Source organism: Macaca thibetana, chromosome 14 (genome assembly GCF_024542745.1).
Source record: "Macaca thibetana thibetana isolate TM-01 chromosome 14, ASM2454274v1, whole genome shotgun sequence".
Lineage (NCBI taxonomy): Eukaryota > Metazoa > Chordata > Mammalia > Primates > Cercopithecidae > Macaca > Macaca thibetana.
In genome coordinates this window covers 111,412,448-111,436,688 of record NC_065591.1, presented here as the reverse complement: position 1 = coordinate 111,436,688, position 24,241 = coordinate 111,412,448, and the positions used below count along the sequence as shown (strand labels likewise).

Sequence of the window (24,241 nt, the reverse complement as noted above, 5' to 3'; positions counted from 1 at the left end):
GCCTGAGGCCCGTCATGCTGGCTCAGCACTTCTGAGAAGCGAGGCAGCCTGAACTGCCCAACCTGAGCTCTAGTGGGGAAACTGAGGCACTTGAGAACAAGCCCCAGGGGCATGGGTCCCAGATCCTGGAGCTCATAGGGTGGTCAGGGACAATATAGGCAGTGCTTGAAGTCAGAAAAAAAAAAAAAAAAAAAACAAGACTGATTCTTTTGATATCTGTGGGATAAAAGAGCCCCTCTGCTGAGGGCACAGGTTCTATGGATGCCTCTGCCCTTCACTCCCCACCTCTCTGGCTCTTATTGCTCAGCACATTGTAGCCTCCTGCAGGTGCCCCCCACCACACACACACACACACCCCTGGGATCCCCAAAGCCCCTGTTTCTGACCTATCACCTGACACCCAGTCAGGTGACCTGCAGATGCAGTGGCCATACCAGTATTGTAGCTGGTGTTTGTGCCATTTCTCACAAGGGGCAAAGGAGTCACTGAGGTTATATTCTAGGAGGGACACCACCCAGAAAGAGGCCCCAGGGAGTTAGATTGAGCCAGAGTCTGTTTTTGTGGCAGGGTGGGAAAGCACTGGGCTGGGTGCTACTGTTCTGTGTCCCTGGGCAGGTGACCTAATCCCTCCAATCGTTGTAAATGATGGATTGCATGGTCCATTAAGCTCCAATATGCTACCATTTTAGTGGTCCCAGTTCCCGCATCTGGGCCAGCCTCTGCTTCTCATGTAAGAGGGAACCTGCAAGGAAGAAAAGAGGATGTGTTCTGTGGACCAGTCCTGACTGCTTAGGGAATCAGAGAAAGTCAGCAGGGAACTCCCCAAGCCCTTGACCCTGCCAGTGTCAGGCGTGACATGGTCAGCTCAACCCAAGGCCAGGCCTGCTCCTTTCATCTCCTGCAGGGGCTTACAGTTGGTTGGGAGACAGTAGACAGGCTAGACACATATGCCAGGAAGTAGAAGATAAAGGGGTACAGGTCAGTGTTACATGTTATTGGGGTATTAATAGAGCTGTCAGCTGAGTAGGAAGAGATGACAGTCACAAGGGCGTCCTGGAAGAGGGTGCCTAGTAGCACTCCCTACAGTGTCCAGCATGGAGTAGGCGCTCAGCAAATATTTGTTGAATGAAGTTCCAGGGAGGGAGGCCCTATTGCTTCATAGATGAAAGATGATGGTGATGATGATGATGGAAGCTAGCATCTAATGAGCCTTTCATTTGTCCTAAGTGCTGCTTTCTGAGTTTCCCATGGACTCCCTCTTTTAATCCTTACAGCCGTTTTATAGGGCAGGTATTAACTATTATAATCCCCATTTTGCAGATGTGCAACCTTGGTACAAACTGAGCTACAGAGAGGTTAAGTCATTTGGCCAAGGTTGCACAGTTCATCAATGGCAGAGGTGGATGCAAACCCCTACTGCCTGGCTCTTAACAGCCCCGCCATGCTGCCTGAAAGGGTGGTGACGGAACAGCCTTCAGAAGGTGGGAGACGTCAGCTCAGCTTTCAGATTGTCAGGGCTGCAGTGTCTGGAGAAGCTTGGACAGGCAAGAAGAGGGGCTGTGCAGTCTTTAACCCCTGTTTCTTCTGCCTGTCCCTGGAGCAGGCTGCCTTTAATCAATCCTGCCTTCTCATGGCCCACCTGTTCCGGGATTCTTGCTCCCATCCAGCTCTTTCTCTTTCTTTCTGGTGGTGATCCCTGCTCCTCTGTTGACTCTGACATTCTAACCCCGCCTGTTAGAGACACCTGGACTCTGCTCCCCTCTGAAAACCTCCCAATCTAAAGAACGAGAGTCCTTCTCCCCAACCCTGAGTCCTTGGACCAAGGCAGACAGCCCCTAATAAGAGGCTTAGGTTCCCGGACCCTAAGTCTGGAGCGGGGAAGTGGAGTTTTTAGGCCTTTCAAATCTTCCAGCACCTCCCAATTCCAGAACTCTGGGATCCAATCCCCACCCTTAATGACCCCAAGCTCCTTACTCCAAGAGCTGCCTTATGCTCACCACCCCCGCTCCCCTGGCCTTGTTAACAGTCAGATGTGGCAAAGAGGCAAACGCCAAAGTGAGTCTGTACCTGCTCCTTAAAGATCCTCCCCTCTCCACCCCACCCTGCCCATCACCAGGGCATAAAGGGTCAGGGCTAGGGGCACCTACTTGGTGCCCAGTAAGAGAGAGGCTAGGGACATCCTTTACTTCCCCACCATGTGGTTGCTTCTGGGAGTGCCACAGTGGAGGGAAAAAAGCAACCTCCACCCCAACATAGACATGGGCTTGGGGAGGGCCGCCCCTGCCTGGTGAGGGATTGGTAGATGTAAGGGGGCCTCTGGGGTGCCCGGCCACCTCTCAGCACCCTCCCCACCCCATGCCTGGCCGCTATCAGCCATCTCCCCTCCTGGCATTGACACAGCTCTGACGGTGAGGTCACCACTGAAGATGTAGCCAATGAATGTCAGCCTGTGCCCCAGGGACTGTGCCCTGCCTGCCTCCACACCTTCAGGGGACGAGAGGAGACAGGATTGCAGGGGCTCAGAGGGCTGTTTCCCCTTGTGGGTCCACCATGCATGGCACCAACCCTGAAATGGCTCCTGGAACCCACACCCCTTCCCTGTGCTCTCACCTGGGGCCCAAGCCCTCCCAACTGGCTTTTCCTGTTCCTGGCTTTGTGTGGCGCAAGTTCCCCAATTATGCCCACATTATCTCAGCCGCTGGGCAGCCTCCAGCAGGCTGGGGGAGGGGTGGGGAGCACCCAATTATCCTGCTGGAGAGGGCCTAGGGCTTAGCTGCTTGCCAGCTAGCCCGTCAGCAAGAGTGCTGGGCCGTCTGGCCCACTGACCTCACCATGGGACTGTTTCTGGAGTGGGGCCACAGCTGCACTGGGCTGCCATCAGACAGTTAAGGCCAGGAGGACCACTGGGACTTGGGAGGCCAGCCTACTGCCTTACAGAGGAGGAAGATAGGGCTCAGAAAGGGGAAGTGACTGGCCACGGTCCCACTGCCTGCTAAAGGCAGAGGCAGGCTACGCCTAGCCCTCCCAACTCGTGGCTGGATGCTTCTCCCATTGTATTCCCAGCCCATGGGGCCTCTGCCAGGGAACATCAGCTCTGAAGCACCCCACAGGCTGGCAGAGGGGACAGCTGGAGGGGCGAGGCTGGGGATAGGCCTGATGGGCCTTGAAGGGCTGCATGGATGTGCATCAGCACAGAGAAGGGGGAACCTCAGGGAAACTTTCAGAACATGGCAGGGCCTGACTTGGTGAAGCCAAAGATAGACTTATGCAGCAAGTATTTCTTGAGTAGCTACTCTATGCTGAGCACCAGGGATATTGCAGTGACCTAGAGACCTGGCCCGTGGCCTCTCGAGCAGAAGAGAGGGGAGCAACTTACTGCACTGACCATGGGTTTTGGGGCCCTCAGAGGAGCCTGTGCTGCAACAATGTCCCCGTCATGCCGAGGAGGCGAGTGAGCATAAGCCCCAAATTTCCACTCTTGGATCCCAGACTCCTTTGGTCATTTAGGCCCTCCCCCTGCCTTGGGTTAGTACAGGGCCTGGTGTTATTGATGCTATTGATGACGCTCAATAAAGTGAGTGAAGTAAGGATACAAAAACATGAGGGATACAAATGACAGCAAGGACACGGCTTGTGGGGAGTTGGCAGGACTCAGGAGAGAGCTGGAGGGTACAGCCTAGTGCTGGGGACAGCTGCCCCACGTTAATGGAGCTGAGCCAAGTTCAGGGGTAAGGAAGCCTAAACAAAGGACATTCTAAAGGGGATAACATAACCCATGTGGAGAGTGGAGGGAATTTCACTCCCTCCTTCTTGCAAATGTCTGCTCTTTTTACTTCCATTGCGATTTGTGTAGTAACAAGTATTTACTAGCATCTACCATGTGCCAGGTGCTGCGCTGGGCACTGGGGATACAGAGATGGAAAGGACAGACCCTGCCCTTGGAGGAGTTCACAGTCTGGTAGAGAAGTCAGATGTGTAACCACCACCTTCCAAGGCAGGAAAGAGCCGAGCTAGAGGTGGCCAGGTTAGCTCTGGTGGGGAAGATCAGGGAAGCTCCTGAGGTGGCCTCAGGGGGCAGTCCACAGGTGGAGAAGGGGAAGGGCCGTCTAGGTGGAGGGAGCTGCCTGGGTAAAAGTCTAGGAGTATTGGGTGGATAGGCTCTGTGCTCCATGGAGGCCGGGACTGAATTGCTCCTTGATATGACCCAAATGCTCACACTAGATCCTGGAATATGTCACTCGGCAAATCGCGGCTGAATAAATGGGAGGAAGAGGGAAGGAAACCAGGAATGTGGCATGTTCTGAGGATGGGCCCAGTCTGATACGGTGGGAAAGTGTGGCTGATGGAGAGAGGTGGACAAGAGGCATGTGCAAGGAGGTCTTGCTAGGAGAAGGCATTTAGACTTCACTCTGAAGGCCATGGGGAGCTAGTGGAGGCTGCCTTATCCTTATGCAGTGCTCACTTCCCTCTGCCGAGCTGGGTAAGGGGGCCCAGCCAGTGCACCAGGGCATGAGGATTCAGCTGTGTGGGAGAAGACAGCAGGGTGGCCATGATGACAGTCACCGTGGGCCTTCGAGCTCACCCAGAGCCTCCTGCTTCTGACGCACCTTCTCATCCATCACGCCATTTGGTTCCCCCAGTAACCTTGTGAGGTAGAGAGGACTGGATTCTCTGCCCCACTTAACAGAGGAGGAGACCAAGGCCCAGGAAGGCAAAGCAGTCGGTGCATGGCTCCCAGGCTGGGGCTTTGCTCGAAAAGCAACCAAAAATGAAGGTGCAGACATATGTTTACTAACACAGAGTGATGTTTATAATCTATCACTAAGGGAAAAAGCAGCTTATGGGATAATATGTACAGCATGATTCTGACTTTTTAAAATAGATAGATGGTTATGTGGGTATACACAGATATAAAGTAAAAGAAGATAGATCCTTCAAGATTATCCTGAGCAGAAGGATCATGGGATGTTGTCACTTTCTTCTCATGATTTTTCAGTGTTGCCTAGAGTGTTTTTATAACAAGTAATTAATATTTTTACAATCAGAATAAAAACAATAATGACTGCTATAAAAGACAAGACCAGAGCACAGGGAACTGTGTGGGTGGGGGGAGGCTACGCCTGACACTGACCACTTTCTGCCGTCCTCCTGGCCAGGCGCCCACTCCCAGGTGGTCCAGGTGAACGACTCCATGTATGGCTTCATCGGCACAGACGTGGTTCTGCACTGCAGCTTTGCCAACCCGCTGCCAAGCGTGAAGATCACCCAGGTCACGTGGCAGAAGATCACCCAAGCCACCAACGGCTCCAAGCAGAACGTGGCCATCTACAACCCATCCATGGGCGTGTCCGTGCTGGCTCCCTACCGCGAGCGCGTGGAATTCCTGCGGCCCTCCTTCACCGATGGCACCATCCGCCTCTCCCGCCTGGAGCTGGAGGATGAGGGTGTCTACATCTGCGAGTTTGCTACCTTCCCTACGGGCAATCGGGAAAGCCAGCTCAATCTCACGGTGATGGGTAAGCTGCCCTGGGCCCCCTCGCTGTTCATCCAGAGGCCTGTTACCTTGGGGCATGGCCATCCTCAGGATGCCTCAGTGACCCCAGACATCCCCCTTGGGTGGGCATGCTCCCATCATTCCAGGCATGAGGCTTCCAGTCCCTTCTAGCCAGGCCACACCATGATTCACTAGGGATTAGGGGCAGGGGCTTAGCTCTAGACAGCGGGGAACGTCGTTCTTCAGGTTGAAGCCCACAAGGCACTGTGCAGGCAGCACCATCAGACACCACAGTAAGGAAAGGAGCCACCTGCACTGCTTGCCTTAGACATGCCGGGACTCCAGGAGACCTAAGCTCGATGACGAGGATATGACTAGTAGGACAGAGAGGACATAACATTAGACAAGATGAACTTCCTGCAAGAGGTTCTGGGACAGGCTTTGATGCAGCACAGCTGAGAGGCAGGGATGGCCAAGGGGACCTGAAGACAAGGCCTGATGGACACCACACACTTTTGGCCAGTGCGTCTTGGACGAGTCAACAGAGCTAGTCCCATCACTCTCTCTGCTTCCTCACAGCCAAACCCACCAACTGGATAGAGGGTACCCAGGCAGTGCTTCGAGCCAAGAAGGGGCAGGATGACAAGGTCCTGGTGGCCACCTGTACCTCAGCCAATGGGAAGCCTCCCAGTGTGGTATCTTGGGAAACTCGGCTAAAAGGCGAGGCAGAGTATCAAGAGATCCGGAACCCCAACGGCACGGTGACGGTCATTAGCCGCTACCGCCTGGTGCCCAGCAGGGAAGCCCACCAGCAGTCCTTGGCCTGCATCGTCAACTACCACATGGACCGCTTCAAGGAAAGCCTCACTCTCAATGTGCAGTGTGAGCAGGGCTGGCTGCCAGGGGCCTCCTGGGGTGGGCGCCACTGTCCCTCCTCCCTCTTCCTCTCCTTTCTCCTCCCTTTCTCTTTCTGGGAGTACTTTCTTCTCCCCTCCTGTCTCCCCCATCTCCTCCCTTTGTTCATTTTCTCTCCTCCTTCCGTGTCCCCTTCCTGTTTCCACTCCAGGGCTCTCTGATCGCCACCCTCCCTCCCACACTTCCCTCTCTCCTGGCTGTTTCCATGCCACTGCTCCTTCCATCCCTTCCTGGCTGAAGCTCCCTTGTTGTAAGTCCCCCTCTCCTGACTTCACCCTCTTCAAACATCCCTTGCCCCACAGATGAGCCCGAGGTAACCATTGAGGGGTTTGATGGCAACTGGTACCTGCAGCGGATGGATGTGAAGCTCACCTGCAAAGCTGACGCTAACCCCCCAGCCACTGAGTACCACTGGACCACGTAAGTGCTGCAGGGCTGGCCAGTCACCTTGGAAGACGGCTGGCTGGACCGCGGGTGATGGGGGGCAACCACCCTACCTCCAGGAGCCTTAGACAGGAAAGAAATTAGGGTCTGGGCTCAGTGAGAAGCGGGGCCATGAGAGAAACCCCCACCGCCAACACACACATATACATTACGTCCGTGTGTGACAGTGTCAGGGTCAGTGGAACAAGCCATTCTGCCAGAGGGGTTTCCCTTGTGATCTGCTTCCCTCTCTCTTCCTAATAAAGAGTTCTGTCATTTTCCTTTGGTGATTCAGCCTGAGTCACTCCAACCCCAACCCCCCAGTATTTATTTTTATCGAGGTGTCCCCCGGGAGGCCGGTGTTCTGGAGCATCTCAGCTCTTTCTTTGTTCCTATGCCTTCTCTCTGGCACCCCCAGATTCTTGGGGAGGAGGCAGCAGCCAGCCCAGAACGCCTGTGCTCATGGAGCACGTGCCCTGCAGCCCGCCATCCCCTTCTTGGCCTCATGGTCTTCGCCTTGACCTTGAAGGGTCCTGTCTCCCCTCCAGCCGGCTCAGACAGCTGGGGCCAAGGCTCTTCCCAGAGAAGAGCTGGATGGAACACACACAAAGACAGGAATGTGGGGAACCAAGGAGAAGGTTGATATGGGTGGCCAGGAGACAGCTGCCCAGAAGGAGTCTGTCCTCTTTTTCTGGGGAGCAGAGGGCACTGGTATGCCCCACCTGTGATCCTCCACTTCCTGGAGTAAATAGTGCTTCTGAAGGTGTGAGTGGGCAGAGCCTGCTGGCCAGGTTCAGCTCTGAGGACCCAGGAACTGGTAGGTTCAACAGAATAGCTCTGTGGCCACGGGGGTCAGGAGGAAGGAAGAAGATCCCTTGTCTTTGGCAAATTTGCAAGTCACTTCCCCCGTGAAAAAGTCCTGTGACATTCCCAACAAAAACACAAAGTAGTGGAATGGAACATACTTCCTATCTCATTACCCAAGTGGCCTGCCCAGGCCTTTTGCCCCAGTGGTTCTACTTTAGGAGATCTGGGGTTAGAACCAAGGCATCTGTATTATTATTATTATTATTATTATTATTATTATTATTATTATTTTGAGATGGAGTTTCACTCTGTCACCCAGGCTGGAATATGGTGGCACAATCTTGGCTCACTGCAACCTCCACCTCCCAGGTTCAAGCAATTCTTCTGCCTCACCCTCCCAAGTAGCTGGGACTACAGGTGTGCACCACCACGCCCAGCTAATTTTTGTACTTTTAGTAGAGACGGGGTTTCACCATATTGGCCAGGCTGGTCTCGAACTCCTGACCGCATGATCCACCCACCATCTTGGCCTTCCAAAGTGCTGGGATTACAGACGTGAACCACCACGCCGGGCTGGCATCTGTATTATTAACCAGCTGCCCAGGAAACTAAGGACCAACAACCATGAGACGTGAATAGGAAGCTAGAAAGAGCACTTTACCAGGAGTCCCGAGATTTGGCTGGAGCTCCCATGCTGCTGCCTGCAGCTCCCATGCTGCTGCCTGCCAGCTGTGGTTGCCTGGCCTTGAACCTCAGGTTTCATCTGTTAAGTGGGACCAGCACCTACCTAGCCTGCCTCTATTCCCATATTATGATCAAATATGAAAAGCTGAATAATATAAAACTACTAAGTGAAAGAGATTATTAGTATTATTTTTCTTCCTTCCAAGACAGATCCTACCACACAAGCTCAGCAAAAGGTCTAGAGGGCCTGGAGCCAAGTGGGTGACCCAGGAACAGCTTCTTCTTGAGGCTGGAGAGTCATAACCCTACGCGTGTCTCCCAATTCCCACAGGCTGAATGGCTCTCTCCCCAAGGGTGTGGAGGCCCAGAACAGAACCCTCTTCTTCAAGGGACCCATCAGCTATAGCCTGGCAGGGACCTACATCTGTGAGGCCACCAACCCCATCGGCACACGCTCAGGCCAGGTGGAGGTCAATATCACAGGTAGGAAGCTGCATCCTCCCCAGCCTCTCCGCACCCACGGTTCCTTCGCCACCTGCATCCCTCAACTTCGGGCAGTGCCACTGTAGGAAGATTATCTCCTTTTCCGGCTTCTCTAGTTCTCCCTTGAGCTCTGGCCATTGGTTTTGCTTTGCTTTTCTCTTTCTTTCATTTAAGGGCGTAAATGAGACAGTCACGGTGACCCCCAATCAGAGAGGGGCAGGAGGAAGGCTCCGGGAGGGAAGAAGGAAGCGCTGTTTACAGCAATGCTGTTTTGGGGGCCAGCAGAGCCTGCCCGTGGATCTGCCAGCACCACACACGGTGGGATGCTGGCGTGGTGGGGATAGGTTTGCAGGTGGAGCTCATCTCCTCCAAGGTCTGCACCTGTGGTCGAGGACCTCTTCGTGAGCCAGAAAGTGAGGCTTACCTCAAGCAGGGAGACTGGAGAGAAAGCGAAGATGTAGCCCAAAGCCATAGTGCTTTGTGTGCCCTGCAACTGAGCTCTCCCTGCAGCTTTCTGTCAACTTACCCATCCGGGCAAAGGGAGGACAAGGGCTAGGATGTTCTGAGGAGAGACTTCACCTGGGACATGAAAGGAGCATGGGCTTGATGTCAGACAGCTGTGACCCTGGACAGACCCTCATCTGTAAAACGGGGACAGTATGATGTGCCTCGAAGGGCTGTTGTCAGAATTCTACGTGATGTAGGTCAAGTACCTAGCACAGATCAGTCTGTCAATAAATGGCCAATGCTCCATGATTATTACCCTGACCTCCATCATTATCATTATTATTAATGGAAGCATCAAAACAGGTCCACACAGGGGTAAACTGCCAGCACAACTTCACATGGGGAGTGTCTTTTACAGTGGACCTGAGCTAGCTGCAGGGTGACAAAGGGACAGAGGGTCTTAAAAGAGTAAGTGGTGTCCCACTGTGACTGAGATATAGGAAGTAACGTGCTCAGGGACACACAAGACTGGTCGGCAGTTCCTGGGCTCCGGCCACAAAGCTTGGGCAAGCCATGACAATTCGTGAGCTCTGAGCCAGTGTCTCTGGAGTGGGAGACCTCATTTGTGGGTACATTTAGGGCACAGTTGCAGAAAGAGCCATGTGAAGTTGTCCAGGGTCTGCGCCTACCTGTCCTCAGAGCCGTTCTGTCACCTCTCACCCAGGGGCGGCAGTGTGGAGCCACTTGCTGTTGTCTGCAATCTCTGGCCTCGGCCCTGAGACTGGTCATATGAGGAGGAGCATCAGGGTTGGAGAAAGGCTGGGGAAAGCTGGGGAGTTCCCATGGGTTGGCAGGCAGAAGGGGCTAGTGTCACACACTTCTCCCCAGCGGGGAAAGTACGAGTAGAGGAGCCTCAGGGTTACCCAAGCTCCAGCCCTGAAATACTGGGGGAGTCAAGGGGGAGGTGGGAAGGGCAGGGCCTGTGTTCCATGTGGAGTGGCCATAGAGAACATGACCACCCCTCAGGGAGGCACTGTCACACGGGGGACAGCACAGACCTGGCCTGAGTGTTCACACACTGGCTCTTCCTAGCTGTGTGGCCTTGAGCAAGTTCTTCACCTCTCTGAGCCTCGGCTTCCTAACCTCTAATGTGGAGATACTCACACTTGTCTCAGGCCTCTTACGATCATGCAGTACTCACTGCGCGGTGATACCTTCCCCTGATGGTGGGCTATCAACATGTGAGGGGTGTGGGCTGGGGGCAGGGGGACCGGGCCACCTAGGGTCCCAGCTGGAAGAGGGACACAACATGGCTCTTGCTGACAGCCCCGTTAGGCAGGAGCGAGGAACGAATGGCACTCACTGAATCATTGATAGGCCCAGGAGCTGAGCGGCTGGCCTCCCTCGGACGGGACTCTCACCCCCCTCCGGAGGACTCAGGGAGGTGGCCTGAGCCTTCTCAGGGCTGTGTGTTCTTGTGCTCTCAGGCAATTTCCAAGCAGCAGCTGACCTCACCACCCTCCATCCCACGTCGGCCAGTGCCTGCCACATTCTCTGGGGAGCCCACCCTGCAGGGCACAGCCATGCCCTTGCTCTAAGCCCCACTGGTCCAGAGGGGATGCATGAGCGAGAGGGATAAGTGGAAATTTAATTTTTCATTCTGGCCATTCGTTCGGGTAATAACTTTGCCCTGGGTGCATCTGGAAAGGGAAAGGAGGAGTGACTGGGGCAGGGCAGAAGGTGGGCAGCAGGGGGTGTGCTGAAGGGACACGCGTGTGCAGAACACGTGTGTGCTGGGCCACTGCACACCTGCGCGGACTCGCTTTGGCACGGCTTCTTGGGGCCCTGGGCCCCCAAGGAGGGAGCACTGAGTGGTTGCTGGGAGATGAGTGAGTAGGCTGGGCTGGAGGGCGGGGCGCCCAGGCCAGGGAAGCATGGGAAGGAAAATGGCTGGAGCAGAGTGGGCAGGGAGGAAGAAGCAAGGCCTTCTCTCTGTTGGCCACAGAGAGTCTCTGAAGGGCTCTCAGCCAGGAAGCACCATGGTGAGGTGTGTGGGTTAGACTGAGCATTCAGGGGGTTGCGTGGATGGCACCAGGACACCCGTTAGGAGCTGCCACCATGAGTGAGTCCCTAGTGGGAAACAACAGGCCCAGGCTGTGGCTGTGGTGATAGGGGCACTGAGGAGATGGACCCAACAGAATCTGTGTGTGCTTCTGTGGGCTCAGGCCCCAGAGAAGCCCCTTTTAGCGGCTCTTACACAGAGGAGCAGTTTCATAGGGTGGGCCCAGTGGTGACAAAATGAAGCTCCCTCCCTTCTCCCTCTGGGGTAATGACAAGGTGGGGAGAGGCCCAGGGTGCAGCCTTGACCAGACTGAAAAAAGCAAATGAGGCAGGCTGTATCCCTGTGGGTGTCAGGAGGAGACGGGCCAGGCCTCTCCAGCTGGGACCCAGCCTCTCGCCACTCCCAAGAGCAGGGCAGGGAGGCTGCCAGGGTGTAGGATGTCCGTCCCCACTCCCATCCCAGGGTGCGGGGCGTCTGTCCCAACTCACATTTCCAGTGAAACCCCAGGCTCAGCCCTTGCGGGTGAGGATCACAGTCTGCCCGTCAGGCCTGGAGTTCTTCAGACCCAGAGTTGTGGGCCTTGAAGGCCAGTGTCCTGGAAGGGAGGCAGGTATGAGCCTGCAAGTGTGCTTGTCCAGCCATGGTATGGACATGTGTCTCTGGGCGTGTAAATGTGAACCAGTGTGAGCAGGCTCCGTCTGCATGCTGAGTGTGCACGTGGGAGCCTGTGGCTGTGCCGTGGCAACGTGCCATTCTCTGAGCCGGCGAATGGCAGTGTGTTGGGAGGTCTGAGAAGGCAGCTGCATCCGTGCCTCTGGGAGGATTCGGTTCTCCCCCAGCTTGCTGAGGCTCTGCCTGATGGTCTGACACGAGGCACAGCTGCTGCAGCTGCAGATGGACAAAAGGGCTTCCCAGAGGTGGACCCCAGGCCTCCCCACTCTCCCTGTGGCTGGCTGCACTGCATGCTGGGAGTGTAGTTCTTGCAGCTTCCGGGCCTAATCTGATGCCAGAGCATTTCCTGCCTGAGGAAGCACCAGGCATTGGTTTTGGAGGCAAACCCAAACATTCTCTTTGACCCCAAACCTCCAGATCCTAGATCCAGACTGTAAGCCCTAACACGTCACTGTACCTCAGATCTATCCAAAGCCCCCAGCACCAGCCTACCCACCTCAGAGAACCAGGACCCCAAAGGCATGCAGAGCCCCCACTTCCCCACTGTCCTGACCAGCCAGGGACCCCAGAAGAGAAGCTACAACCTTTCGGGAATGGGGACAAGCTGCTCCCTTTGTAAGAGGATGTGAGGGAGGCTGGCTGGGCCCCTGCCAGCAAACATAAATGACCCCGCGGCCTGGCTCTTCTCTCTTCTCCCAGCTGCGGCCCTTGCAGCTCTGCTCCTGGCACAGAGACAGGAGCTACTGGCTGAGTGTAACAGCTGGAGAGGTGGAGGGGGAGGGGAGGACGCTCCACTCCACCCCAGACAGCCCCTTCTGCTTGCAAATGAGTTAGGTCCCCACGCTTCTCCTTTCTTCTCTCCCTCGCTCAGTATCCTCACTCAAAAGTCTTTGATGCTGGAAGGTCATCCCAGCCATTCTGCTGCTGCTACACAGGCCCAGCCCTAAAGTAGCCAAAATAACTAGGGTTCTATTTGATCCCAAAAGATCCCCAGGAAAGAGTAAACCTCCTTAGAACTTGGGGGAAAAAGCTGGCCAGGTGCGGTGGCTCACACCTGTAATCCCAGCACTTCGGGAGGCCGCGGTGGGCAGATCACTTGAGATCAGGAGTTTGAGACCAGCTTGGCCAACATTGTGAAGCCCCGTCTCTACAAAATATTAGCCGGGTGTGGCAGTGCATGCCTGTAGTCCCAGCTACTCAGGAGGCTGAGGCACAAGAATTGCTTGAGCCTGGGAGGCAGAGGTTGAAGTGAGCCGAGATCGCTCTACTGCACTCCAGCCCAGGCGATGGAACGAGACTCTGTCTCAAAAAAAAAAAAAAAAAAAAAGAAGAAAAGGACTTAGGAAAAAAAATTAAGCAGAAGTCCTGGAGGAGAAAAAAACCTTGTATAATCTGGTCCCAAGCCACCACACCACTCCTCCTGTCACCCACTCCAGAGAAACAAGGTCCTAGTGGGCCCTGTGCAGGTTTATGTGAGTCTCTCCTGAATACTTGCTCCACCTAGAACAAGGCTCATCTCTAAGACATAATCTTGCCATTGTAGAATTCATTCTGTCGTTCAACAAATATTTCTTGAACATCGGCCACGTGACAGGCAATCTAGGTGCTTGGTATAAATCCATGAGCAAAACAGACAAGAAGTCCCTATCCTGGTGGAGCTTATGTTTTTGCATAGGAGGAAAGACAATAGATAAAATACATTTTTAAAAAATACGTAGCCTGGGCGCGGTGGCTCATGCCTGTAATCCCAGCACTTTGGGAGGCTGAGGCGGGTAGATCATCTGAGGTCAGGAGTTTGAGACCAGCCTGGCCAACATGGTGAAACCCCGTCTCTACTAAAAATACAAACATTAGCCAGGTGTGTGGCACGTGCCTGTCATCCCAGCTACTTGGGAGGCTGAGGCAGGAGAATCGCTTGAACCCGGGAGGCGGAGGTTGCAGTGAGCCAAGATGGCGCCACTGCACTCCAGCCTGGGCGACAGAGTGAGACTCCATCTCAAAAAAAAAAAAAAAAAGTAGTAATTTTGAAGGTGAAATTGAGGAGGAAAAAAAAAGAGCAGGGTAAGGGGATCCCAAGTGCTGTGGACCACACAGGTAGAATGGGCTTATGAGCTGCAGTTTTAAATAGGGTAGTTGGGGAAGGTCTTGATGAGAAGGGGCTGTTTGAGCTGGGTCCCAAAGGAGGTAAAGGAGAGAACCTGGGGCCCCTGGGGAAGTGGCTTCCCGGGGGCAGAGCAGCCTATGCAGTGTGTGCCAGGAGTGGGGCAAGCCTGCAGGAAAGCAGGAACAGATGACTTCAGAGGTGGGGCGGGGCGTAGGGCACGCAGAGCATGTTAAGGCTCTAGGGAGACTCATTGGAGGGCTCTGAGCAGATGTGACTTACACTTTAACAGGATTTGTCTGGCTGCTGTGTGGAAAACAGTCCACAGAGGAAAGGGTGGAATCAGGAAAGCAGTTAGGCAGCCATTGCAGTCAATAATCCAGATGAGAGATGAGGGTATCTTGGATCAGGGTGGTAGTGATGGAGATGGTGAGAAGAGGTCAGGTTCAAGGTGCATTTTTTTTTTTTTTTGAGATGGAGTCTTGCACTGTTGTCCAGGCGGGAGTGCAGTGGCACAAACTGGGCTTACTGCAACCTCCACCTCCCAGGCTCAAGCAATTCTCCTGTCTCAGCCTCCCAAGTAGCTGGGATTACAGGCACCCATCACTACACCCGGCTAATTTTTGTATTTTTAGTAGAGACGAGGTTTCACCATGTTGATCAGGCTAGTCTTGAACTCCTGACCTTAGGTGATCCATCCACCTAGGCCTCCCAAAGTGCTGGAATTACAGGCATGAGCCACTGTGCCCAGCCTGCATTTTCAATTATAACTTACAAACTACTTGGGATACCAGTCATTCTTGTGAAACAGATAAGACCGTACACTCTACCATACTGCAATGATGTGACTTGAGAGGTCCAGAAAATTCAAACTAGTTGAGGAAAATGTAGGAGAGCTTTATTTTTTATTGGGTCTCTGCTGTTGAAGAAAGCACAAAAGTAACAATAGTGAACTTATAAACTACTGCAACACACTGAAATGAGTCAATCCCAAATGATCATGAGGCTGCCACTTCCTCAAACCCTGTCCTCATTTCTGCAGAAGAGAAGAACTTTAACCATTTGAAAACTGGCAGAAGGACCACAGGCAGGCATGGTAAATTCTAATTTGCATTTATTTGCAATTTATACAGGCTTTACTATGCTATGTCAGTATGTGATTAATGGAATGACCTTAGCAATTGTTGCAACCAGAATGAGAGGTGCAGACCATTACTACATACAAATTCGAAAGAGAAAAAGATCATGGTAAACTGGAGAAGAGAAGGCTCCTGAAGAAGGGGCTGGAGAAGTGCAATAGGCAGGGAGCGAGGATGAGGAAAGGCATTCCTGGCGGGGCAGACTGCATGTATAAAGGCTTGTAGTAAGGAATCAACTTGGATAACAAGGACAGCAAGGAAGGTGAGTTGACCAAACCCAAGGTAAGGTTGCATGATGGAAGCTTTGAAGGCCAGACTGCACAGCCCAACAGGCAGCTGGGGAGCCATTGCTGATCTTTGAGAAAGGGAGTGGTTGTGTCTACACAGTGAAGATTCACCTGGTGACTGTGGGTGGGGTGACTCAAGGCAGGCAGAGGCAAAACAAAAGTGGGAGATTTAGGAATTGACCACGGCAGTAAAACCTGGCATAAGTTGCATGGTGGTGGCAGTGGTGACGGGGAGTTGTGTCGAATGGAGAGGGTTTGGAAGGAAGACGGCAAACCGGGTTGGTACAGATGGGTTTTGACGTGGTGCTGAGAATTGCAAACGAGGATGTGCTAGAGGTCAGTTTTCTAATGTGTCTGCCTAGATGTCAGTGATGTGAGACTGTCTTGGAGGCAGGAGGTATGGGGTTCATGCTCCAGTATGTTGGGAAACATGGCATCTGACGTGTCCCTCTAATAGTTCACAGTGTGCATGAGAAGGTAACAGGCTCTGATGCTTTGTCTAAGCCAACATTTCGACCCCCGTATTTTTGCTGACCCTTTGAGCCAATGGTTTGAGGTTCCATGGGCCACGGTTCGGGAGATGCTATGGCGATACAGTCCCAGAATTGGGCGAGAACTATGTACCCTAAATAATTTGGAGAGCCAGCAGGATAAGGGTGACTCCAGAAGCTGATACTAGTCTGTCACTAGGAAAGAAAGCAGAGAGTCAGGGCTGAGGGTCCCAGGACAAAGCATCCAGTGAGACAGCTGGAGCAGAGAGAAGGAGCAACACAGCCGGAGATAGCACTCAGAGAGGAAAGCCGAGGACCACGGAATCTTGTATTGGAAGGAAAGGGACATGTTTCAGAAAAATGGCAGCTCCCTCCATCTGGATGCTTCCTTAGCCTCCTGGCCTCTCCAAGTCCGGCCTCCTCCAAGAAGCCTTCTCTAATGCCAAGACACACCACCTCGTTCCCCTGCACCCTGCACTTCCCTGCCACTTCCCTTATCATCTGCACGTGCTGTCTCTGAGTGTCCTTTGCTTCCCCGGCAAGGCTGTGAGTTTCTCGTCTCCCATGACCAGCAGGATAGATGCTCAATATGTTTGCTGATTGGAGGGATGGTTGAAGAGAGGAAGGCAGGTGTAGACAGGGGAGATCATTCAGATCTGAGTGAGAACTGAGGAGGGGCAGGCAGGCTGAGTACGGAGGAGGCTAGGTTCTTCCCAGCTGCCTCTGGGGTACCCCTGGTGGAGGCTGCTCCCACCTTGTGGGGAGCAGTTGTGGGGCCCTTTTGAGAGTGGTAAACAGATGGGACCTAGTGAGCAGGGAGACGCTTGAGGTTCCAGGGAGGCTGCTGCAGAGACAGGCGGTCAGGACAAAGATCCCATTAATATGTACTGGGCAGCTGCTGGCTTACCTGCACCAAGGATGGTGGTAGCAGGTGGGGAGTGGGGTCCTCCACGGCGGTGTTCCTTTGCCAGCGCTCACATGTACAGGAGCCCCTGGGCAGTCCCAGCTCAGCCGCGTGACCTTGGATGAGTGAGTGGCCTCCCTTCCTTGGGCCCTGTGTTTTCGTCAGCCCTTCCAGCCCAAATTCCTGGAAGGCCTTTCCTCTTTCCTAGAATCTCCACCCTGCTGCAGCCTGCCGAGTGGGACAGCACCCCACACATGCCCCGGGAGGAGCATGATTCCCAGGGAGTGAGAGATACTGAATCAGAGAGTGAGCAGGCAGCAGTATACCAGCAAACTGGCCCTTTACGTGGGCCTGGAGCGAGGAGGGTCTGAGCGGCTGAGGTCAGCCTTCTGGGCTTGCCCTAGACCCGCAGCCTAGTGCCTCTGACTGAGGCCAGCTATGGTCTCCGGTGCCACCCTGTGGTGGTGCCAGGAACCGTTTCCCTTAGCCTCACCTCAGGGCCTCTTTGGCCTGTGGCATGGCCCTGGTTTCAACCACCTTCCCAGGCCCTGTAAGGCAAGGGAAGGGGCAGCGTTAGCCAAATAACGGTACTGTGGCCCGGCCCCACTGGCACAGAAAGCCACCCATCCAGCCTTCTCTCCCGTCCCACCTGCTTCCTTTCTCTTCTTTTCACCTTTCCTGCCTCCTTGTTTCGGCTGTGTCCACTGAGCATACAGATTTGCCCATTCACGTTCATGTCAGCATAGGTGTGCGGGCCCTCCCGGCATGTGCTCCCTGAGTGACAGGCTTGCTATGATGGCAAGGGTGTGTGCCTGTGCATGTGCCCACTTGCGTGTACTCGACATTGCTACACACGCATACACGCACGTGCTTTCACCCCCATTTCTGCCGTCCTTGCGCTGTGCTCGTCCCCCGCCATGCCGGTGTCTTACACTTATAACCCAGGCTGGCAGCACTACCAGGCCCCCACCTTGCCCTGCAGGCCCAGACCACAGCCAAGAACCACAGCCCTGGTTTCTGGCACCTTGGCAGCTGATTGGCACTCACGGGGCATCTCCTGAGCCAGTGCCTGGGAACCTGTTTTCCCTGTGCCCTGCAGGCAGACAAAATCAGGTGCAGAACACCTAGGTGGCTCCTGGTTCTGGGTCTTGGAAGCCAAGGCGATGGGGTTGGGACACAGTGACTGCCAGGTGTCTGGCAGAGGGGTATCGGTGACATTTGCACACGTTCTATGTGCAGGAAAAGCAACGTTGCATTATTGCTGGGTGACCTCAGGCAAGTTATTTAACCTCTGCAAGCCTCTGCTCCTCGGATATCCAATGAGAATGAATGGCATACCTCCTCAGGGTTGTGGCAGTGAATGGCATCGAGTGGACAGTGTGCTGAAGCTGGCAGTGGCACATGTGTCTCACTGCACCATGAGTGGGGATTCAGCTGGGCCAGCACCACACCAAGGACAGTGGGGATGGAAGGCCCTGGTGCTGTGGGTACTGCCTTCTGCCTCTCCTCTTGCCTGTCTCACTCCAGCTACCAACGCTGCAGCATGTTAGGGCTCCAGGAAGGATGGGGTGCTGCGGGGCCTCGAACTGGAGCTGCTCAAACCTGGGGTGCAGACAGCCTGTCCTTCCTGGCCTCTCCTTTCCCTGCCTCCCCGCCTCCCTCCCACCCCTTCGACACCCCAGGAGCACACGCTGATGCTGTCCCCTCCATCTCTTTTCCTCACCCAGAATTCCCCTACACCCCGTCTCCTCCCGAACATGGGCGGCGCGCCGGGCCGGTGCCCACGGCCATCATTGGGGGCGTGGCGGGGAGCGTCCTGCTGGTGCTGATTGTGGTCGGCGGGATCGTGGTCGCCCTGCGGCGGCGCCGGCACACCTTCAAGGGTGACTACAGCACCAAGAAGCACGTGTATGGCAACGGCTACAGCAAGGCAGGCATCCCTCAGCACCACCCGCCGATGGCGCAGAACCTGCAGTACCCCGACGACTCGGACGACGAGAAGAAGGCCGGCCCGCTGGGTGGAAGCAGCTATGAGGAGGAGGAAGAGGAGGAGGGCGGTGGAGGGGGCGAGCGCAAGGTGGGCGGCCCCCACCCCAAATATGACGAGGACGCCAAGCGGCCCTACTTCACCGTGGATGAGGCCGAGGCCCGTCAGGATGGCTACGGGGACCGGACTCTGGGCTACCAGTACGACCCTGAGCAGCTGGACTTGGCTGAGAACATGGTTTCTCAGAATGACGGGTCTTTCATTTCCAAGAAGGAGTGGTACGTGTAGCCCCCCTTCCAGAGCCTCTGTCTGTGCCCGCTCCTCCCCAGGCCCTCCCCGCACGCCCCCCACCTCCCACTCCAGGAGCTAAACAGAGACTTGCCCAGCTGCCCAAAACCAGCCCCGAACTCCTGGGGGGCCAGGGGAGCCCAGGGCAGCCACGACTTGGCTTTGTGTTTTATTTCCTCCCTCTCCTCCGCCCTTCCCCATGGTGTTGTGTTCGACTGTGGCTTTAGTGTTACTGTATCTTCCCTTTACGGGCCCCACCCACGGGCCCCACCCGCCTGCCCTCTGTGTAGGGAGCCCTGTTCTCGTCTTGTGTACCTGGGCATCCCTCCAGGGTTTGGGGAGCCAGCCTCCCCCGCCCCCCAACACTGGAATTCGTTTGTGTTTCTTCACTGGGGATGGAGGGCTCAGGGGGCTCTAAGAGGGAAAAGCCCCCCACACCCCCAGATGCTGCTCCTCCTCCCGGGGAGAGGGAACCCAACACCCACCAGTGAAAGCCGATGCATCCGGGAGTTTGGACCTTGGGTCTGGACAGCCCGTGTACCCAAAAGGTAGGGGGAGGGGTGCGGCTTCTCCCCAGTTCCCAGGGAGTCTTGTTTGTGAAGCGGGGCCTTGGGCAGTGTTTTCCTGCTGAGGGTGGTTTTGCATTTTTTTTCCTCATTGGCCCACAGACAGTGGAGTTGGCCTAGCTCTGATGCGTTCCGTCTTTATCCCCAATGTGCCCCCTCCATTAGGGGCTCCAGATGGGCTCTGGCCCACACTTGCTCCTGCCTCTGCTGACACATGCACACACACACACACACACACATGCACACACTGCTCCTCTCTGCCTGCTCTCCCCTGGGGTCCCATGCCCTGCCCCATCCTGACACTGCCCAAGGCCCACCCATCTATTTCCACCTGGTTCCCCCTTTAAGCTGAGAATGGGGGCAGCCTATAGAAGCTTCCAGAGACGGCTGAGACTGGGCCCTCGGTGCCTCCACCCTAGGATCTCAGGCCCACCCCAAACTGCTTCTTACAGCATGGAGGTTTCTCTGATTTCTCCCTTATCTAGCAACACTTGGTTCTGTTGGCTAGTCAGGGCTGGGATCCCGGGGGGAACCACCTGCAGGAGTCAGAAGTGAAGCAACGTCCACACGGAGGGCAGTGGAGAAGGAAGCCCACGTGGCAGAAGCTCTGCAAACAGTCTGAGGGACTGAGGAGTCCATAGGATGCCTCACACACAAAGGCCATTGTCAAAGCCTGGGGCCTGGCAGAAAGTGAGGGGGGTGGGGCCGCTAGGCCACCTCCTGCGCAGCCATACCCTGGTCCCCATTCTGGGATGAGGGGAGGGCCTGGGAAAAGCCCTCCCTTTGAGTGCAGATTCCCTTTTTGAATGGGACATTGAGTTCCTATCAGCCACCCCAGACTGGGTCTTCCCATGTATGTAATGGAGGAAGACCCCTCCCAGCCCTCTCTCAGTCCCCCAGCTCGAAGTGCCTCAGTTCCTCCATCTGCTCCCAGATTCCCCGGCACTCTAGACTTTAGACAGGCATGCCCATGGGAAGGACCCTGGGATGGAGAGGCAGGCTTCGCGGCCCTTCATGCCTGCCCACTGGGATCCCAGTTAACTCACCCCAGGGTGTCAGGGGCTCTGCAGGATGGCAAGTGTTGGGGAGGAGGGAGGCAGACCACTCTGCCCCATGGGCACTGACCCACCCTGCCATAGGCTTCCTGAGGGAGCCCCCCAGGCCCTCCCTCCCCTCCCTGGTGCTGCTATTGAACCCCCAGCCAGCTCCGTTTCTGCCCTGGCAACCCTGGGCCCAGCAGGTGGGCCATCGTTGTCTGGCCCTCACTGCCCTGGCCCCAGCCCAGGCTGCCCAGTAGCCACGTAGCAGAAGTCTGAAGCCATGCCAGCCCTGGTGCGGCTCTCCCCTCTTCACATTTGGGGTACTGGATGGGGCGAAGTTAGGGGAGAAAATTATGGGGTCTTTCCAGCCACAGGGCAGAGGGAGGTGGAGGAGCTGGGCTGCTTCTCCCTGCAGTATTAGTGTCCCCCAGGGCAGGGGACCTTTTCCACATTACATCACTGCCCCATCCCACCTTACACCACTCTGGCCCCTCTGCTTGGTCCCCTTTTCCCCCAGGCAAGAGGCAATCCCAGGGGCCTGCCTGATAGAGGCATTTCCTGTCCCTGTCTCCTCCTGCATCTCCTTTATCCTGCACTGCCACACCCTATTCCCCATTCTGTGATGGACTTTGAAGGCCCCAAGCCCAGCCAAAGCACTGAGTTCCCCCTTAAGACACCTCCACACCCTCCCTACAAGCAAAGCACAAATTTTGGGGTCCATGTAGCATGGGCCACGTAGGAGGCTCCTGACTTGCCAGGGGCCCAGCCTCATCATACCCACCGAGCAGCTGCCAGCCTGGGCTGAGCGTGGGCATGAGGCAGGGGTCAGCACTTGGGCCTAGGGATGTGAGGTTTTCTGTGCACCAAGTTTGTGGGAAGGTGGGCACTGCTGCTGGACCCACAGACACAGTCAGCTGGCAAAAGGGAGGTCTACCCCAGCAGAGAGATGAGGACGTTTGGCTTCTCCTTCATGCCCACAGCATGAGCTGAGCTTCTGCTTTGCTGGAAATGAAATAAACTTGGTATTAATTGTGCCAAGGCCTCCCAAGTTGTCATCCTGCCTCTTGTTGCCCTCCCTGTCCTTGCCCCCGCCCCACACCCACGCCCCTGTTTCCTTACAGATTTTGATATTGTTCTAATGTGTAACAACCATCCAAGTCCCCTTTTATCAGAAGGGTCTGAAAAGCAGCAGCATAGAGTAGGTGAACACAGGCCTGCAAGTGCGACCACCTCGGACCTAGCACATGTGCCCACAGAGGACACACTCACACCTCCAACATACCCACGCACAGGTGTGTGTACACACACGTACACACGCATGCGTGCACAGCCAGATGGCCACTCAGCACAGATGTGGCAGAGGGAATGGTCTGATCCTGCTGAAAGCCCTTAAGGAGAAAAAAAGATTTCCCAGTGCCCGAGCTATAAGAGAGCCTCATAGGGGCCCTGTTTCCTGGGCATGTGCCCCCTCTGCCAGCCAACCCCCACGTGCCCAAGTCACTGGTGCAATAACTTTACTGCCTTCGTCAGAGCAGAGAAATTGGGAATTGTGTTAGGTGGCTGTAGGCAGCTCTGCTGAGCCAAGCAGACACGGGTGTCCCCTCCTCTGGGAGGAGGGGAGTGCTCCCAGGCCTCGGGTCCAGACAGAGACCGCCAAAGCCTGACTGCCAACAGAAACCCTCTCCTAGTGAGGGGCAGGTGGGGGCACCCCAGGTCCCCACACCCACAGGGAGGCTTCACACACCGCCTAGTGCCGGGGATGCCAGGAGGCAGGCCCCTCTGCTGCGGCCCAGGTGGTGAGGGTGCCCAGGCCTCTGCTGCTGCCACCGCTGCCAACACTGCCCAGCTTGCAAGGCCAGGAGGAGCCCCTGTCCCACTTGGTGCTGCTGCTCTTCTGACCCCTGCTGTGAGGAATGGGATGCTTGGTCGAAAAAAATTGGTTTTCCTTTTTTGTATAAATGAAAAGAATCCAGGAGAAGCTGCCACCCTCCCCTCCAAGCGTGATGCGCTACCTTGCTTTGGCGTCTTGTCGCCCTTTCCGCCTTTGGTCCAGGGACAGCCCAGCAGATCCTCCTGGTTCTGACCTGGGGGTGTTTGCATCACCCCCTTTTACTTGTATTAAAAAAAAATGATGGGTTGAAAATGTATTGAGGAAAAAAAATGTACTTTTTTATAAATAAAGTGTTTAAAACAAACTGGTTTGCATCCCATCACTGCCCTGTTCCATGGCAGTGGGGACGGGGAAGGGGTGGAGCTGGACGGGGTGGTGCAGAGGGATGGTGAGGGGAAGGGACCCCCACCCCGTGCCCAGGTTCCAGGGTTCCAGAGGAGCAGGGGCCCTGAGGGAGACTGCTCACAGGCTGCCCCAGAACCATCTTCCATGCAAGTGAGAAGACTGTGGACTTTGACGGCAGCATCGTAGACGGAGGGGTGGGCGTCCACAGACAGAGGAAGGCCTTTAAGAAAGTAAGGCCTAAGAGGGCTGGGGGTGCACACAGCAGAGAGGGAGAGCCCTGCACCGGCTGGCGCCTTCCTGGGGGTATGGGTGCCTCCTGCCCCAGACTCCAGTTCCCCTGTCACCCACTCCTGCTGTCCTGTTCCTGCCATGTCCCCTCCTGTGGCTGTTTGGAGACGAAAACCAGCAGTGTCACACCTGCTGTGTTAGGTCCCTGGGGATGGAGAAGAGCTGAGAGCTTTATCCTTTCATCTTCTATTTCGAAGATACTGCCCAGCCCCAGCCCCTGCAAGCTCTCCCTGTGACCCACCCCTCCTGTGTCCCCCATTTCTCTCCAGGGGGCTGGTTGTTTGGAGAGAAGATCTTCTTGTTCCTTGGTTACCTCCCCACTCTCCCCACCAGCACCATCTGCTTCCCATCTCCTGGGCTGGAATGCAGGACAAATTGATCCTGGGGGTGGAAGTGGCAGAGGCTTCAGAGACTGCCCCCTCCCAGCCATCCCTCCGTCACCCCCCGCACCCAGTAGCATCTTCTTTCACTGAAATCCATACCAACGACTCCTGGGAAAGGGAGGGGGTAGGAATGATAGAGCCAAGATGGCTGCTTAGCAGAAAACCCTCCTGCCCGTTGTGGGCAAGGTCACATCCTCCACACCCAGGACTGGGGCTGGACAGGCAGAAGTAGGCGTGCAGAAGAAGCCAGCAGCTGTTGGCAGCTGGCTGAGCCTCCTCTGGAAGGCCAAACCCAGCATCCTAGAAGGGGCTGTGTTTAGATGTTGATATTCGAATGAGATGCAAATTGGTTGTTTAAGCGGTCACTTCCTCAGTTTTCCAGGCTGTCCGTTTAAGTTAATTTTTAATTTGTGCAGGCAATAAATGCTTAATTACATTATTAATATATTGGAAGAGAGCAGCGGACAGAACGTCCTAATTGGCATTTAACTAGAGTGTTCTGGCAAATTAGCCAAGACTCTCCAGCAGCGGAAGGAGGGCAAGT

At 55.2% G+C, this 24,241-nt stretch overlaps 1 protein-coding gene across 1 annotated transcript in view; it reads left to right on the top strand.

Moving 5' to 3' along the window:
- Positions 1-22,985, top strand: part of NECTIN1 (nectin cell adhesion molecule 1) — a 68,404-nt gene extending 45,419 nt beyond the window's left edge. The window contains exons 2-6 of the mRNA XM_050759384.1: positions 5,157-5,516; positions 6,074-6,376; positions 6,712-6,829; positions 8,655-8,806; positions 18,637-22,985. Coding sequence (XP_050615341.1) covers positions 5,157-5,516; positions 6,074-6,376; positions 6,712-6,829; positions 8,655-8,806; positions 18,637-19,184 — 1,481 coding nt within the window. The 3' untranslated portion in view covers positions 19,185-22,985. The remainder of the gene's footprint in view (positions 1-5,156; positions 5,517-6,073; positions 6,377-6,711; positions 6,830-8,654; positions 8,807-18,636) is intronic.
- Positions 22,986-24,241: the final 1,256 nt, after the last annotated feature.